We start from the raw sequence: 18,446 nt of genomic DNA on the forward strand, positions 1-18,446 counted from the left end.
GTAACCAGTTTCGCCCCAGAGTGTAGATTTCAATTTATGATTTTTGAAGTCATTTTACCAATGGTATTAGAAAATAACTTACTTAGGCTGCCAGATCGGCAAAGTACTGATTTCATAAAAATTGGTTTGACTGTGTAAAAATCTTCAGGATGATATAACAGAAAGTTCTAATTTACTGATCAATATGCCCCCGGTTTACGGAGTGGAAAAATAGATAAAACTTGCTTTTAGTCACTTCAAATCTGTGACGAGATATCGATGATGCATAGCTTCGTAACGATAGAGATTCAGTTTTTGAACAATTTTTGAGCTCCACAGATTAGGGTGACACCTCAAATTTATTCAGTGGTATCAGTATATGATATTCCAGGAGCCGCTACTGGAACCACTATCCGATGAATATGTTCGAGGAATGACTACAATAGTTTCCAAACTGAAATAGTAGATATATTTTGTAAAGTAAATCAATCTACACTGTACATTGTAGGGGTAAAATGAACGCCTTAAGGATCCCTGTACAATCCTGATTTTTCAGGACAATCACGGAGTAGCTACAAAGAACTGTAGGTCATATATGCTTATGCTTATGCTTAAATTAAACCTACATTTTTTGCTTACCTTTCATGGAGTTGCGACTGTTATGTTGATATTTGAGGTTATGGCTTTCAGTCTTGCATAAAACTAAAAGAAATCGGATTTTTACTTACATCCGGCGTTTTGGACACATGTGACTTTTTCAAACAATAAGCTGTGTTCCGTTCTATTAAAATGTTCCACTACGGCGTATATTCCAAGTGTATTTTTGTGAAAGCTGTCATAGTTTGTACACTTGTATACCAAAAATGCAATAAAACTATTGTATTTCGTTAAATAATTTCAGTTCAATTATCCACATTGCACTTATTCACCGAAATCGCATGGACGAACACGGTATGAGAGAAATGTTTAACGATCGACATTAGTCACACCACTTTATGATACTAGTTTCCGCCCCCTGGGTGACTTACTTAGCCAGGCACTTATTTTCACTATGGAAAACCTTCGTACTTTTTCACTGAAGGATTTCATTCCAATCACACGCCGTAAACGTTCTATAATTCACGAAATTTTATTAAATTTCCTCACCGACCGCGTAAAATTGGGAATGTAAACAAAGTTCAATCCGTCGTGCTGAGAAGAAAAAAGCTTGTGCCCATCAACGTGTGCGCGATGCTCGACGTAAAAATACGGTTCCTTTGATTGTGTTGTTTTCGCTGCACTGTGAGCAAATGCCATTATTGTACGGTCAAAAGGAATTGTGTTCATATGTTTGGGCTGAATTTTGATGACGGACAATGAATTTTAACCTTAGTTAGATACTGGGGTCATAATGACCCAAAATCGAATTTCAACTTGCAATATCTCTGTTGTTATCAAACGGATCTTTCTGAAATTCCCTGACTTTTAATATTTTGTGGAAACGAAGCGCAAGACCAATAAATTTTTTTCTTAAGGTGATTCTAAGATGGCGCCACAAAAAAACAACTTAATAAGATACTGGGGTCATTATGACCCAGAAATGTATACCCCTATAAATCAGCGAAATATCAACCGAATAATGAAATTTATGCCGCATTCGAAAGATATACTCCTCAAGATTCTGATCACTACCTGGAATACCGGTTCCGGATCCAGTGGCCACCGGGAATCGGCTACGAAGGGGACCATGTTGGCCACGTGGAATTTCAGTACACTCAGTCCAGAAATCTGCAGTCATCACCAAATTGTATAAGATGCAGGCCATATAGGAATGTACTGTCTTCAGCAAACTTACTTCGGGGACCAAGAACTTCCACATGGGATACAATTTAGTTCAGAAGTTGACCACCGCGTGGCGCTAGCATCGATACGAACTTCCGGTATGGGCTAATTATGCGATAACTCGAGATTGCGAGCACATAGAAGGATGCTGTTTTCGGCAAAGTTGCTCAGGAGGATAAGCACTTCCTCATGAGATACAATTTAGTTCAGAAGTCGACCGCTGCGTGGCGCTAGCTTCTATATAAACTTCCGGTAGGAGCTAATTATGCGATAACTCGAGATTGCGAACACATAGAAGGATGCTGTCTTCGGCAAAGTTGCTCAGGAGGATAAGCACTTCCTCATGAGATACAATTTAGTTCAGAACTTGACCACTGCGTGGCGCTAGTATCGATACGAACTTCCGGTAGAGGCTAATTATGCGATAACTCGAGATTGCGAACACATAGAAGGATGCTGTCTTCAGCAAACTTGTTCAGGAGGATAAGAACTTCTACATGAGATACAATTTAGTTCAGAACTCGACCGCTGCGTGGCGCTAGCGTCGATATGAACTTCGGGCAGAGGCTATTTATGCGATAACTCGAGATTGCGAACACATAGAAGGATGCTGTCTTCGGCAAAGTTGCTCAGGAGGATAAGCACTTCCTCATGAGATACAATTTAGTTCAGAACTTGACCACCGCGTGGCGCTAGCGTCGATATGAACTTCTGGTAGAGGATAATTATGCGATAACTCGAGATTGCGAACACATAGAAGTATGCTGTCTTCAGCAAAGTTGCTCAGGAGGATAAGAACTTCTACATGAAATACAATTTAGTTCAAAAGTCGACCGCTGCGTGGCGCTAGCGTCTATATAAACTTCCGGTAGGAGCTAATTATGCGATAACTCGAGATTGCGAGCACATAGAAGGATGCTGTTTTCGGCAAAGTTGCTCAGGAGGATAAGGACTTCCACATGAGATACAATTTAGTTCAGAACTCGACCGCTGCGTGGCGCTAGCGTCGATATGAACTTCCGGCAGAGGCTAATTATGCGATAACTCGAGATTGCGAGCACATAGTAGGATGTTGTCTTCGGCAAAGTTGCTCAGGAGGATAAGGACTTCCACATAAGATACAATTTAGTTCGGAACTCGACCACCGCGTGGCGCTAGCGTCGATACGAACTTCCGGTAGGGGCTATTTATGCGATAACTCGAGATTGCGAACACATAGAAGGATGCTGTCTTCAGCAAAGTTGCTCAGGAGGATAAGCACTTCCTCATGAGATACAATTTAGTTCAGAACTTGACCACCGCGTGGCGCTAGCATCGATACGAACTTCCGGTAGAGGCTAATTATGCGATAACTCGAGATTGCGAACACATAGAAGGATGCTGTCTTCAGGAGAATAAGAACTTCTACATGAAATACAATTTAGTTCAGAAGTCGACCGCTGCGTGGCGCTAGGAAACGGTCGCGTTTTCCATACGTCTGTCAAGTTTTTACTCCTGGAGTATAAAAAAAATGAAATTTTCAAACGTTTTGTTCCCTTTCAATAGTGGTTTGACAAGAAATTCAAGAATTTACAGTTATTTTATATTCATTAATAGTGGTAGTAGTGTTCTTATTGAGAAGATTTTTCAAGCAATGTTGCTGCTCAGCTGCTCCAAAAACTTCCGTTAATTTGTGAGTCCGACTTTTGGCTGGTGAACAAGCAGTGCAAATCAGTGTCGGTTTTGGCGTCCGGATACATACATATATGACGGGACAATGCACCAATAGCCCAAGGCTACCAGAAACGCAGAATGCTGTCTTTGCTGACCACCGAAAAGCTACCGTTGATTGTCAAAACTCAACATGCAAGCATTGGCGAGTTGCACGATTGAGAAGTATACATGAAAACAACAAACGTTGGTACACAACTGAAATCTGGTGAGATCGTTTTGAATACTCAAGAATTTTTGGTCAAATTGCACACATCAATAATTCATGGGATGTATTGCGGGTTCCTATTTAGCGCGTAAGGGGCAAAATAAATCTTCATCTCGTTTCAGAGAGCGAGCCCAGGCGCTTAATCCAAGGCTCTAGAGGCAGGACATGAGGTAGAAATGCCTATGTCCCATCCCAGGAAAACAACAATGGAGTGTGCATTAACTTTCTTAGCAACGCCACTCCCAACGATTTGACCTATAACCCTGAATTGAAACGGTTGGTACGGTTGTCCCCGTTTCTTCTTCCTTGAATTGAAAAATCATTGCCTATCAGTTTATTCATGCGTGAATAACCTAATCGTCATGATTTTTCAATTGCCTTCAACCCCAAAGTCTGCACAGTGGGCCTGGCCATTTTAATATTTGTATCCTTTCGCCGATATTCTGCAAATGTTAATACTGACAAGAAAATACCTTAATTAATTAAGATATTTCCAGGATGCTTTTCAATATTGGCTGTGCAAGCGCTTAGATTAGATTAGATTAGATTAGAAGTCGACCGCTGCGTGGCGCTAGCTTCTATATAAACTTCCGGTAGGAGCTAATTATGCGATAACTCGAGATTGCGAGCACATAGAAGGATGCTGTTTTCGGCAAAGTTGCTCAGGAGGATAAGGACTTCCACATGAGATACAATTTAGTTCAGAACTCGACCGCTGCGTGGCGCTAGCGTCGATATGAACTTCCGGCAGAGGCTAATTATGCGATAATACAAGAATGCGAACAATAGAAAGATGCAGTCTTCGGCAAAGTTGCTCAGGAGCATAAGTTGCTCAGGAGGATAAGCACTTCCTCATGAGATACAATTTAGTTCAGAACTTGACAACCGCGTGGCGCTAGCGTCGATACGAACTTCTGGTAGAGGCTAATTATGCGATAACTCGAGATTGCGAACACATAGAAGGATGCTGTCTTCAGCAAAGTTGCTCAGGAGGATAAGAACTTCCAATACAATTTAGTTCAGAACTCGACCGTGGCGCTAGCGTCGATATGAACTTCCGGTAGGGGCTAATTGTGCGATAATACAAGAATGCGAACACATAGAAAGATACTGTCTTCGGCAAAGTTGCTCAGGAGGATAAGGACTTCCACATAAGATACAATTTAGTTCAGAACTCGACCACCGCGTGGCGCTAGCGTCGATATGGACTTTCGGTAGGGCTAATAATGCGATAACATGAGATTACGAGCACACAGAGGATGCTGTCGTCGGCAAAGTTGCTCAGAAGGATGAGGACTTCCACAAAAGAAACAATTTGATTTAGAACTCGACCACCACGTGGCTAATTTTAAATGAAAACAAATAAACAAATTGCTGAAAGAAATTCGTTAGAAACTCCAAAATGACCTAAACAGTAATTTAAGGAGAAATTTTTAAAATCATTGGATAAATAAATAAATAAAACTTACGCCTTGAGGAGTACTAGGGGTGTCTCTCCTAGGAGATAATTTATAAGGATGTCCCTGAAAAAAAATTCTGGGGCGTATGCCTAGAAGAAATAAGAGATAAAATTCCGAAAGGAACTCTTGAGCACATTTCATAAGAAACTTCCTACATTTTTTTACCCCTACTTAAAAAAGTGCACGTCATAAACTTTAATTTGAACGTAATCCTCTGCTGGAGTTGTGATTATCACCTACACTATTCTTCGCAAGTTAGAGTAAGTAGATTTGCGAGCATGACTTGAAGTATAAAGATGTGAATGTGTTCGGATAGTGATAATTATCAATATTATTTTTGAGATAAATAAAAGTTTATAGTACAGTGAAACCTCCATGGGTTGATATTGAAGGGCCCATTGACTCATGTAAATATTGAGTGTGTGAATTTGATTTAACGTAAAATTTAGTGCTGAAGTAGTTGATTTGATTCAGAATCAATTAGTTTTGCGTAAGTAAAAATAATTAACAGGATAGTAACGACAACATAAAACATTCTTCTCCGTTAACTTCTGGACATTTCTTTAGAATCAGCATCTGCAGAAATTTCAACAAATCTTGCGTACAAGAATTTGCATAAAGGTTTTGTATTAAAACATTATTGCCAGGAAGAACTCAGAAAAACTTCGTCAGATTATCATGAAAGAATATTTGTAAAAAAAAATTAAGCGATTTCGCAAACACCAATGAAAAAATCCCAAAAATTCAAATTTCTAGTAGAATTCCATAACAAAGTATTAGAAGAATCAAATAAGACTCATGTAGAACTTCGATAAGACCTTCAGTAGATTTCTGGAACAATTGAATAAATGACCGTGGAGGAATTCATACATTAACTCGAACGAATGTTGGAAATATCTTATGGACTAATACTAGAAAGAACAGCTGGAGGAATTCCAGAAATAGCTTCATTGGGACGCATTATCAAAAAGTACTCTGAAGTGTTTTAAAAAAATCCTCTTGAAAAAATTCAAAATTATCCTTTAGAAAAAAAAAATCAGACTGTTATTCCGTCAAATCCAAAAATAATAACTTGAGAAATACCGAAAACAGTTTTTAGATCGTAGAAGAATTCAATAAAAAAAGACCTGTGATGGAATTGCAAAAACTCTGAAGAATTCACTCCTGATAGATATCTCCGGGAATTAATCCATCCTCAGGGAACTTTTCCAGGAATTATTGCATAGATTACTTCAAGCACTTTTCCAGCGATTCTTCCAAAGATTCTTCAAGCGATTTCTCCTGACATTCCTCTAATAAAAATAAGAGATTCCCCTAAGGATTCCTCCAAGAAGATCTCTACAGAGATTTTTGCAGAATGTCAGAGATTTCTCTAAGGATTACTTAAAATATTTCCACAGTGAATTCTCCAGACATTCCGCTGGTAGTCCTCTCAAGATTCTTCTAGGATTTATTCCTAAGATTTCCTCCAGGGATCGCGCCAGGAATTCTATAACGAATTATTCCAGAGATTCTACCATTCAATTGGGGATTTTACAAGAAATTATTTAATGAGTTCCTATAGGGATCGCTGGAGAAATTCTTGCAAGAGCCCAAGAAGAGATTCTCGAGGAAAGCTCTGGAGGAATTCCTTACAAAAATCCCCGAAAAATCATATATGCTTTTCAGTTACGCAGTCTTTATTTTTTTCAACGTTCTATTTATAATGAAGGCTGCTTAGACGAAACTCATATTTCATTTATATATACAGTCAAATCTCTACCAGCTCATTCCTGAAACGATATCTACAGCAAACCATGTAGAGATTTTTCTGAAGCGATCCTTGGAGAAATTCCTGAAGAAAAAACTGGAGAAATCTCTGCAGGAATTCCTATAAAGATTTGCATAGAGAAATCTCTGGAGGAGTCTTTGGATAGACTCATGTACTGCCCATAACTGCATATTTGTAACATTCGACAAAAGTAGGCATTGAGTAAATGGAATACCAAGTGTACATTTCATGGCAGTATGGGAGGAAACTAAAATTCCTAAAAATTACCAGGAACTCAAGAGTGCTTATTTGAGGCTGATATTTTGTACAACTCATATCGCATACCAGGTGAATAGTCAGAAAATAATTCTGGTAGAAATTTCATTGCTGTTACATTACGAGGCTCATTTATAATCTCAATGTTACTGTTATGCGGTTATAATTACCAATGTGATAAAACAACTTGGTATTTTTTTCGAATTTTCTAGAACAATCCCACAGATTTCAGTAAGTTGATCGAAAGTATTTATCATTTGATGACTCTCCATGGTATTAACTCCAATTTGTCAAAACTGTCGAATGTGACTGTTAAGCATTCATGAAGGACTCTTGGAGACATCTTTGGAGGAATCACTGATGAATCCTTGGAGGTATCCCAGGAAGAATCGATGTAGAAATTTTGCTGGTGGAATCGCTAGAGAAATCCCTGGAAAAACCCCTGTAGATTTTTTGCTGGAGAAACCTTTGTAGATTTTTGTTGGATAAATCCCTGGAAGAATCCTTATAGGAATATTTAAATGGAAAAATTCTCGAAAAATCTAAGGAGAAAAATCTAAAGAAATCTATGAATAGATTTTCAAAAAAAAATTATGGAGATTTTATAAGAGGATATGTAGAGATTTTTTTTAATGAAAACCATGGAGAAATTTTAGCATAAGTTCTGATAATGTTTCAACAGGAATTAATGGGAGAATCTCTAGAGAAATTTTAAGAAGAACTCTTGGGGGAATCCATGGAGTATTATTGGAGACCCAGTACGAATCCCTGGAGAAATTCTTGGGGAATCCCTGGAAGATTATCTTGAGAAATTCTTGAGGCGTTTCATGGAATTTCCTTGAGGACTTCGTGAGTTTTAGAACACCTGCAGAAATTCCTTGTGGAATCCTTGTAGAATTTTCCCGTAGAATCATCCCTGGAGGAATCCCGGAATAATTTCTGAACGAATCTCGAGAGAACTGCTTGGGGATATCTTTGTATGTATCGGTGAAGGAATCCTCGGAAGAAATTCTGAAGATATCACTAGAGAAACATCTTTAGCAATCTTTGAAGAAATTGTTTTAAGTGTTACTCCAAGAGGAATTCCTGGAGAATGCCTTGAAGATATCTGTGCAAGAATCCTTGTAGACACTTTCCTGGAGGAATCCTTGCAAAAGTCTGTGGAAAATTTTATAGAGGAATACCAGAAGAAATAACTTAAAAAATCCCTGGAGAAATTTCGAAGTATTCCTGAAACGAATCCTGGAGGAATCCTTGGAAAAATTCCTTCAGGAATCCCAATAAAAAACCTTTGCAAAATCTTATAAATAAAAAACCTTTGCTGGAAACCTTTGCAAAATCTCTAAAGAAATCCTTATACATATTTTTCTTGTAGGAATCCTTGTAAAAATTCCATGTCAACTCCCTGGAGGAAGATATTCCATGCATGGCGAACAAAAGTTCCTCCTGAAAGAATCTCTGGCAAAAGTCCTAGGGAACCCCAGAGGAAATCATTGTAGAGCTTAAGGTAAAGAATAGCTTGGATTATTTTCTGGTAAAATACTTGGAGGAATCTTCGAAGGATTTCCTGGAGAAATATCTGAGGGAGTCTCTGGAGATATTTCGAGAGGATGAGGACAGAAGGGCATGGGTTTGTATTCCATCGGATAAGCTCTCGGTAAATAACTGTTGAATCCATCATACAAATCATTTAAGGTTACTGGACTTAATCCTTTGAATACCTCCGATGTGAACTACGACTTGAGATCCAGATAACTTTTTGGAGGAAATCCAGAAGGAAATACTGGTATAAAGTCATAATATTCCTCCGGTTCCAATTAAAAACTAAAGTGCACATATACTGCAACAACTTCTAAAGAAAACTAGAAGTAATTTTTTTTTTTGCAACTTCATGACGTTATCTGTATCTGAACTCTTGTTGGAATTTTAGAAGTGACTACAATATAGTTCATATCATATCATAGAGCTCATTTTATATTATATACAATCGACTCTCCACAACTCGATATTCTATAACCCGATATACTCTATAACTAGACGGATTTTCCATGGGGACGGACCTGGTGTAGTGGTTAGAACACTCGCCTCTCACGCCGAGGACCTGGGATCGAATCCCATTCCCGACATAGTCACTTATGACGTAAAAAGTTATAGTGACGACTTCCTTCGGAAGGGAAGTAAAGCCGTTGGTCCCGAGATGAACTAGCCCAGGGCTAAAAATCTCGTTAATAAAGTCAAACGGATTTTCCAGTTCCTTCAAATTTCCATACATTGTGCTCTCCATAAGTCGATATTTCTGTAACTCGATATCTCCACAAGTTGATGTTACGTGAGATGTGAATTTCTCTCCATAACTCGATATCTATTTTATTTTTTTTATGTTTTGGGGAAACGTGATCTAATTTTTGTTTGAAGGTGAATAAATACTTACAAGTTGTAATTACATGAAAATGATAAAAACTATTGTCAGTAAAAATAACGTGATTTTTCGAGCACTTCGAAAAATGTTTTCAAATAATAGTTTGTAAAGAAATATCAACAGAATAATATTGCTTTCTTGCAAAAATGATAATAAAAATATTGGAAATACAGAAATTTGTTCCTTCGATTTTGTGTCGGTATATTCTATTATTTGATAATTCTATAAGTCGATGGTCCCTTGAATATATTATGGAGAGTCAACTGTAGTTTATATCGTAATATATATTTCATGTCGGATCGTGTAGTTCATATCATATAAGAGCAATATAATGACGAGCGTCACAAGGAATTTACTACGCAGAATTAAAAAAAAACTGAACAACTTTGCCGAAGATAAAACCTTCAAAAAAGAGTTCCTTCTGGAAATACATATAGACGCCAGCACCAAATGCTGGTTAAATTTTAAACGTATGATCATGACTAATTCCTTATTCTCTCGAACAATTTTACCAGACAGCATCCTTCTATAAGTAGGGTCTCGGGTTTTCAAACCCAAACTCGAATGGTTCGGGTCGGATTTGAAGGCTAGAATTTTTTTTTTCGAGTACGTCGGAATCGGGCTTGTAAAAATGAGAATTAAGGTGGAATTTAGTAAGAGTTATGATAAGAGTAACAATCGGAAAGCTTCCTTATGTATCAGAAACGATGAATTTATCTATTTTTAAAACTCGGTCTTTTCTTACAAAAAATGTTTAGGTTTCGAGTCAGATTCGGATTTGAACAGTGGATTTTTTTTTCAGGTTCGGATCAGGTCTGAGTACGGGTCGAGTCCGGGTTTAAAAAAATTAAGTAAGTCGGGTACGGGTCGTGTTTGGGCTCAAAAAATGTGAAACCGCCCTCTAATAATTAACCTCTATCGGAAATACAAATCGACGTCAAATCCACCGGGTGGTCGAATTCTAAACTGAACTGTAGCCCAAGTGGAATACCTTATTCTTTTGTGAGACGGACCCTAATATTGTGGTTGGTTCACAAACATCTCACGCTGAAGACCTGGGATCAAATCACATACCCTTGATGGTCACTTTTGATCTCAAAGCCGTTGGTCTCAAGATAAACTTGCTATGAGTTAAAAATCTCATTATAAGAGACAAAAAAATATCCTCTTGGGCAACTTTGCCAAAGACAGCATCCTTCTATATGCACACAATCTCCAGTAATCACATAACTAGCCCTTACCGGAAGTTCATACTGACGCCAGCGCTACGCGGTAGTCAAGTTCTTAACTAAATTGTAACCAATGTGAAAGTCCTTATCCTCCTGAGCAACTTTGTGGAAGACAGCATCCTTCTAAATGACCCATAACGCGGGAACGTCACATTTTCGTGGTGCGTTATGGAGAAAAGATATACCAGTGAACCCTAGTCCTGACTGCTTCAAACGAAGAGAACCGGATGTTCGAGTAATGAAAGGAACACTTATTAGTCCTTATTACATTTTAAACCTTGTTTAAAGTGACAAGTCTCGGTTTTCCCAGTTGCCGAGAATGATCTGACAATGATCGAGACAAGAAAAAATGGAGTCGAATTGAACAATTTGTTTCATTTGATTCTCTAGTTTGAAGAAGTAGGGACTATAATTCTGATGCACGGACAATATCTGTGCGTCACGCAGCGGTCGAGTTCTGAACTAAATTGTATCTCATAAGGAAGTCCTTATCCTTCTGAGCAACTTTGCTGAAGACTGCATCCTTCTATGTGCTCGCAATCTCGAGTTATCGCATAATTAGCTCCTACCGGAAGTTCATATCGACGCTAGCGCCACGCAGCGGTCGAGTTCTGAACTAAATTGTATCTCATATGGAAGTCCTTATCCTCCTGAGCAACTTTGCCGAAGACAGCATCCTTCTATGTGCTCGCAATCTCGAGTTATCGCATAATTAGCCCCTACCGGAAGTTCATATCGACGCTAGCGCCACGCAGCGGTCGAGTTCTGAACTAAATTGTATCTCATAAGGAAGTCCTTATCCTTCTGAGCAACTTTGCTGAAGACAGCATCCTTCTATGTGCTCGCAATCTCGAGTTATCGCATAATTAGCTCCTACCGGAAGTTCATATCGACGCTAGCGCCACGCAGCGGTCGAGTTCTGAACTAAATTGTATCTCATAAGGAAGTCCTTATCCTCCTGAGCAACTTTGCCGAAGACAGCATCCTTCTATGTGCTTGTAATCTCGAGTTATCGCATAATCAGCCTCTACCGGAAGTCCATATCGACGCTAGCGCCACGCGGTGGTCGAGTTCTAAACTAAATTGTATCTCATGTGGAAGTACTTATCCTCATGAGCAACTTTGCTCAAGACTGCATCCTTCTATGTGCTCGCAATCTCATGTTATCGCATAATTAGCCTCTACTGGAAGTTCATATCGACGCTAGCGCCACGCGGGGGTCGAGTTCTAAACTAAATTGTATCTCATGTAGAAGTTCTTATCCTCCTGAACAAGTTTGCTGAAGACAGCATCCTTCTATGTGTTCGCAATCTCGAGTTATCGCATAATTAGCCTCTACCGGAAGTTCATATCGACGCTAGCGCCACGCAGCGGTCGAGTTCTGAACTAAATTGTATCTCATGTAGAAGTTCTTATCCTCCTGAACAAGTTTGCTGAAGACAGCATCCTTCTATGTGTTCGCAATCTCGAGTTATCGCATAATTAGCCTCTACCGGAAGTTCGTATCGATACTAGCGCCACGCAGTGGTCAAGTTCTGAACTAAATTGTATCTCATGAGGAAGTGCTTATCCTCCTGAGCAACTTTGCCGAAGACAGCATCCTTCTATGTGTTCGCAATCTCGAGTTATCGCATAATTAGCTCCTACCGGAAGTTTATATAGAAGCTAGCGCCACGCAGCGGTCGACTTCTGAACTAAATTGTATCTCATGAGGAAGTGCTTATCCTCCTGAGCAACTTTGCCGAAAACAGCATCCTTCTATGTGCTCGCAATCTCGAGTTATCGCATAATTAGCCCATACCGGAAGTTCGTATCGATGCTAGCGCCACGCGGTGGTCAACTTCTGAACTAAATTGTATCCCATGTGGAAGTTCTTGGTCCCCGAAGTAAGTTTGCTGAAGACAGTACATTCCTATATGGCCTGCATCTTATACAATTTGGTGATGACTGCAGATTTCTGGACTGAGTGTACTGAAATTCCACGTGGCCAACATGGTCCCCTTCGTAGCCGATTCCCGGTGGCCACTGGATCCGGAACCGGTATTCCAGGTAGTGATCAGAATCTTGAGGAGTATATCTTTCGAATGCGGCATAAATTTCATTATTCGGTTGATATTTCGCTGATTTATAGGGGTATACATTTCTGGGTCATAATGACCCCAGTATCTTATTAAGTTGTTTTTCTTAACATCCGCGGAAGGTTAAAGGAAATTAGTATATTCCATCATGCTGAAGGAATGGAGGGAGATGCACGTAGATCTATATACTCTAGTGAAACATTTTATTATAGCGTTGGTCGAAGGTTTTCCATAGTGAGCCATGACCTGAGCTATAATTCTCATCAATAAAGATAACAATATTGTTGAATCTGTGAATCAACAATAACACTTATTTATGTTTTTTTTTCCTGAAAATTACATCGGAATCGATCAAACAATGGTGAAGATGAATAATTTTAAAATATTTCTATGCATAGTTAATTAATTAATTTGATAACCATGCGGATTGGATTACTAAACATCTCAATATATGTGTCAACTTTAATTTTGAAAGTTTGATGTAGGCATCCAGCAAGGTAGATGAAATAATCTTCGTCCCTTCCCTAGTTTTCGCGAAAGAGTTTATATTAGATTATAAGAAAATAAAATTATTTTCTATTTTAACTGATAGGATAATAGCTTTTATTGGATTATAATAAAATAAGGGTATTTTCTTTTTTAACTTATATAAAGTATGATAATAAATCTTCAGGCTTTTAAGTGGAATACCTATAAGTAGATGAAAAACCGAATTTAGTACTGTACCATTAAATACCACTAGAGTTTGTATCTTTTGATAGATACGCGTATTTTAACCTCAACTGTAAGGCCGTCTTCAGTGTCGTGTACTGTAGTCGAGTATAGTACCAAATTCGGATTTCATTTATTTATAGGTAGATGGGTCCTAAATGAAGCCCGAAGATGTGTCATCATTTTTCACAGCATTGAAAGGTATATATTTAATGTAAAATTCGTTGATCCTCATTTTGCGGGCGAGGAGCGAGGAATTTTTTCATGCGTAAGACAGTCATGCTAATACATTAACGGTTTATGTGTTATGATCAAAAAAAGTTAAAAATAGAAAAAATCGCCACGACATGTTCTCAAAAGTTGTGCTTTTAGTGTAAAAAATATTTCGTTTGAAGTTTACATTGAGAAATTCTTAATTGTTTGTGCTATATTGCCGTATTAAGGTGAATCTTCTTTTTCTTCTTTCTGACGTTACGTCCCAACTGCTTCTGCCTGCTTCTCAGATTAGTGTTCTTATAGGCACTTCCACAGTTATTAACTGAGAGCTTTCTTTGCTGATTGACCATTTTTGCATGTGTATATCGTGAAGCAGGTACGAAGATACTCTATGCCCTGGGAATCGAGAAAATTTCCTTTACGAAAAGATCCTCGACCAGCGGGATTCGAACCCACGACCCTCAGCATGGTGGTTGCATGTTATTTAAGATGATTCTATGGAGTTTTCAAGGGGTGCTCCTTCCACCTCCTTGGCGAAACCGCGACTAAGCCTATCAATGTATGAAGGTCGCCACTGTAACTATACATATTATTGAAACAAGTACTGGAAAATTATGTAAATCCTTATCGATCTACCACTTCCAATGTGAATGGGCCGTAGCCCCTTCTAAGTATGAAGGCTACTTACGCCCATGTTTGAATTATGTGAATGTGATGTTTGTAAAGCTCGCTGATCAAAGATCAAGTCTGAGAACCTCGTTTTGTGATGGGTATGCAATACTAATGTATGTTTCCTATTTCTGTTGCAGACGAAAATGACGAGCTTGGAAGCACCGCGTCGCCAACGAAAGGCGAGGCGGAGAAGATTGGCGAGAAGGCGGCGGAAATCACCGAGGCACTAGCACACGAAATGGGCATCCCAACGTGGGGCCTAGTGTCCATCATAATCGTGGTCGTCCTGATCATCCTCGGCATCTGTGGCTTCTGCATCCGGCGCTGCTTCCGCAAGAGACGCTCCAAAGATGGCAAGAAGGGCATGAAAGGAGTCGATCTGAAATCGGTACAATTATTAGGTTCAGCATACAAAGAAAAGGTATTCAGTAGAATCTCATTCATTAAATGTGTCAGTGTACAGGTGCATTGTAATATGTGCGTTCACTAAACTAACCAGAAAACAAAAGCAAACAAACAAAAAAAGAATCTGTTGTATTTGTTGTAAACCCTCTTTTAAAGCTGAACCAATCTAGATGCTACTTATCATAACTATTAGAGTATTGTTCTATATCGATGTTAGTAGATGTCCCACCTGTTCCATCGCTGAGCGGGAGATCTTGTGAGAGCACTCTAACTACATCTTTGCTTTTTCTCTGCGCGGCGCGAAAACCCCACCAAAACCAATCGCGTTTTTAGGTGCAACCCGACATGGAAGAACTGACTGAAAATGCAGAAGAGCAAGACGAGGGAGAAAGCAAGCAAAGTGAACAGAAACTAGGCAAACTGCAATATAAGGTAAGATCGAATCACAATCGTGCAAAGTGTGTACCAAGATTGAAGAAAAAGTAAGACCACTAATTCTGCACCTACCATTCGAAAGATATGGTTTAATAGCATCCTCTCCTTCAATTTGAAAATATTTCATAGATAGAAATAAAAGAAAAGTTATTTTAAGGTTTAGGGTCATTTTCAAGGGATATTTCTATGTTTTGCAAAATAAAAACTCATCTTGTGCCTTGGATCACTCACCATTTGAAAAACAAATGAAATAATCAAAAAGTTCACATTCAAAATTCAAATATGTGATATATGAGTGATTCTGATTATTATATCTTCAGTGAACTTATAGACATTTCGTTTATGTAATTGAATATTGAAGATGACGTTGATTAAATGGAACGGATTGGTTCAGTTGAGCGCCCAGTTTATTTTTTCTAAATTGAATCAGAGAAAACTGAGCACGGCTAAACAAATAATTTTATCAACGGAATGTCTTAAAATTTACTTGAATAATTAACATCATACTCGGCAGAAACCGGAATATGTTTGATCAGAATTATATTACAACATATACTGCTTCATGATTCATCACATGTACTAGAAGAAAACAGGGAACCAAACACAGCAAATGCCATATTTGACCTAGATATTGGTTTAGCCGAGCTGCACTTAACCTTTCGGTCGTCGCACGAAGGAGATCAAGGGCTGACATGCGATGATCATTCAGATTCGGAATTAACCAGGTGGCGCTAGTGTGGTGAAAGTTTGGTTTTGCAAATATCTCAGGAGCCTGACCAATTAGAAAGATGGCGTCTTCGATACAACTGTTCAGTAGCTCTGTTTTTCAGAGCAGATTGAAAGGCTATATTTCCGTTGGTCAGCTTGAACTGAAAATAGCTTTATTGAATACATATTTTATTTTAGAAAACAATTATAATGACTTACAATTATCAGTGCTGTTTGACGCTTATTTAACTGGTTTCAAACCTGATAGATTCAATAGTTTAGAGCGCAATTTCTCATCGGATAGTCTACTTTTACTTTCTTTTGTATTATTTAAGATAAAACAACTATCGCATCTCCCTAGGGTTACCAACTATCAGTCTTGCGCCAACAAGCTCAATGGCTACCTTTACTTATTTGAGCATTAAAATTCAAAATTGGCTAAAATAACGATAGTTCTTGAGCTGTTGATCAACTTTCCCGGAGTATCTTTCTAAGTGGTCGTCAGGCTTTTGAGATATCTTTGCAAAAGTTTCATGCTCCCCAACGCCGCCTAGTGGTAAAGCTCAGATCTGTTGGCTCAATTAATGATAGCGTTTGAGCTACTTAACAACTTTGCCGAAGACGACATCTTTCTAAGTGATCAGACTCCTGAGAAATCTGTAAAACAAAAGTTTCATGCCCACTAGTGCCACTTAGCGATCAAATTCAAAGCTAAATAAGGTGGTATCAGATATCGCCCCACCTCCAAAACAACCTTACTAAAGACCTAAAATTCCAAAATTACCTTCATATTTAGATATACAGATTTGAAATTGTGGTAGGTACACTCGAACCGTATGTAGTGCATTCATTTTTATGCGATTTCTATGTACAATTGTTGATATTACCACAGAGAACAGACGTTCATCTTATCTCGTCAGCGTGTGTAAAGCATTGTACTGGTCATTTCAAAGTATGTCGTTATGCTCCTGTTACGCGGCGCTGTCGTCAAATTGAGAACGCTACAAATTTGCCGCTTTTTACACTTTGGCGCTAGTGTCGATAACAAAAATTGCCACTTGTCGCTAGCGTTGATTTGTGTGCTAATGCATTTTGATGTTCACTAGTGACATCGTGTTGTCGAAACGAGTTTGTATGTCGGGCTGTCTGCGTTGGCGGCGCTGATTTTGATTCGAACCTTTACACATGGTTCAGATGAAATTTTGTTCGAGCCTCCATGTCTGTTCTCTGTGATATTACTGCATTATCAACGACAAGCGGCATGCTGTTAACAAAAACTCTCGAGGATTGTTCTTAAGAAAATTCTTGAGGAACACATTTTGGTTTGGTGTATAATAATGACGTAAACAGTCATTTCCCTATTCAGCGAAGCTGACAAATTACTTTAAAGAATGCAGAATTTTCTAAGGATATTACTAAAATTTAGGCATATTTCACGGCCAAAGTATATTTGATTTCAAAATAACTCAAAACAGTAAATGACTTGTAAGAATTTAGCCTTCATATTTGGTTTCAGAGGTTATGATTTTAGTAAGTAATTATATATTTTCAATATTATCAATTATTGTGTTCATGGTTGGCCAATGTTACTCAAAGTCAGCTTAATCAAAATATCGCATAAAACACTTTGTTTGAACGTGCGTCATACTTTCAGAAACCAATAACAGTAAGTAGTTACGAGCGATGAGTACTTGTTTTAAAAACATAAAACTTGCAAAATTTGCATTTTAAAACGAAACGTTGAATAAATATCCGCTACCCTTAAATGATCTTTGACAAAATTGCATGAAATTTTAGACGCAACTTGTTTCAGAAGTCGATTTCTACAGCACTCGTTGTAATTATCCACATGAAACGTGCTGTAAAAATCACCATCTGCAACTTGTTACGTTAGCTAGTATTGGGCGGCCTTCATTTATTACGTAATGCTAAAATTGGAAATTTTTGATCCCTTTCCCCTCTGTAAAGCTTATTGTTTGAAAATGTTCCAAAATTTGTAAGAGCCGTAATGTTTCAGCCTACCCCTTCCTCAGTCGTTACGTAATTTGTGGACGGTGTTTTATCCTAGACTCCGAGCTGCACTTTTTCATAAATTGCAGCAACATTTCTATTTGGTTTTGTAATACACAGCAAAAAATAAATTAAAGTCGAACGATGTAACTTTTGGTTATATTCCGCAATTCGGGATAACATTGAGCATTTTTTTATATTTCTCAAAAATTTCATTTAAAAATACATATGTTGTAAGTTTTATATTTTCAAAACAAATACTGACACCCATTGCTCGTGTTTATATACTGTATTTTGTTTTCTGAAAGTTAAAAATTTGTTAAAAAATGTTTTAAGTGATTTTTTTTTATTTAGCTGAC

At 38.2% G+C, this 18,446-nt stretch overlaps 1 protein-coding gene across 3 annotated transcripts in view; it reads left to right on the forward strand.

Moving 5' to 3' along the window:
* The window catches only part of LOC5565901 (synaptotagmin 1), an 81,935-nt gene that overhangs the window by 18,076 nt on the left and 45,413 nt on the right, over nt 1-18,446 (forward strand). For 2 of the 3 annotated variants that reach the window (XM_021848132.1, XM_001650212.2), the window contains exons 3-4: nt 14,667-14,950; nt 15,268-15,366. In XM_021848132.1, the coding sequence (XP_021703824.1) occupies nt 14,667-14,950; nt 15,268-15,366 (383 nt within the window). The remainder of the gene's footprint in view (nt 1-14,666; nt 14,951-15,267; nt 15,367-18,446) is intronic. The other variant, XM_021848133.1, reaches the window with a different exon arrangement.

This window comes from Aedes aegypti, chromosome 2, assembly GCF_002204515.2.
Source record: "Aedes aegypti strain LVP_AGWG chromosome 2, AaegL5.0 Primary Assembly, whole genome shotgun sequence".
NCBI classification, from domain to species: Eukaryota; Metazoa; Arthropoda; class Insecta; order Diptera; family Culicidae; genus Aedes; species Aedes aegypti.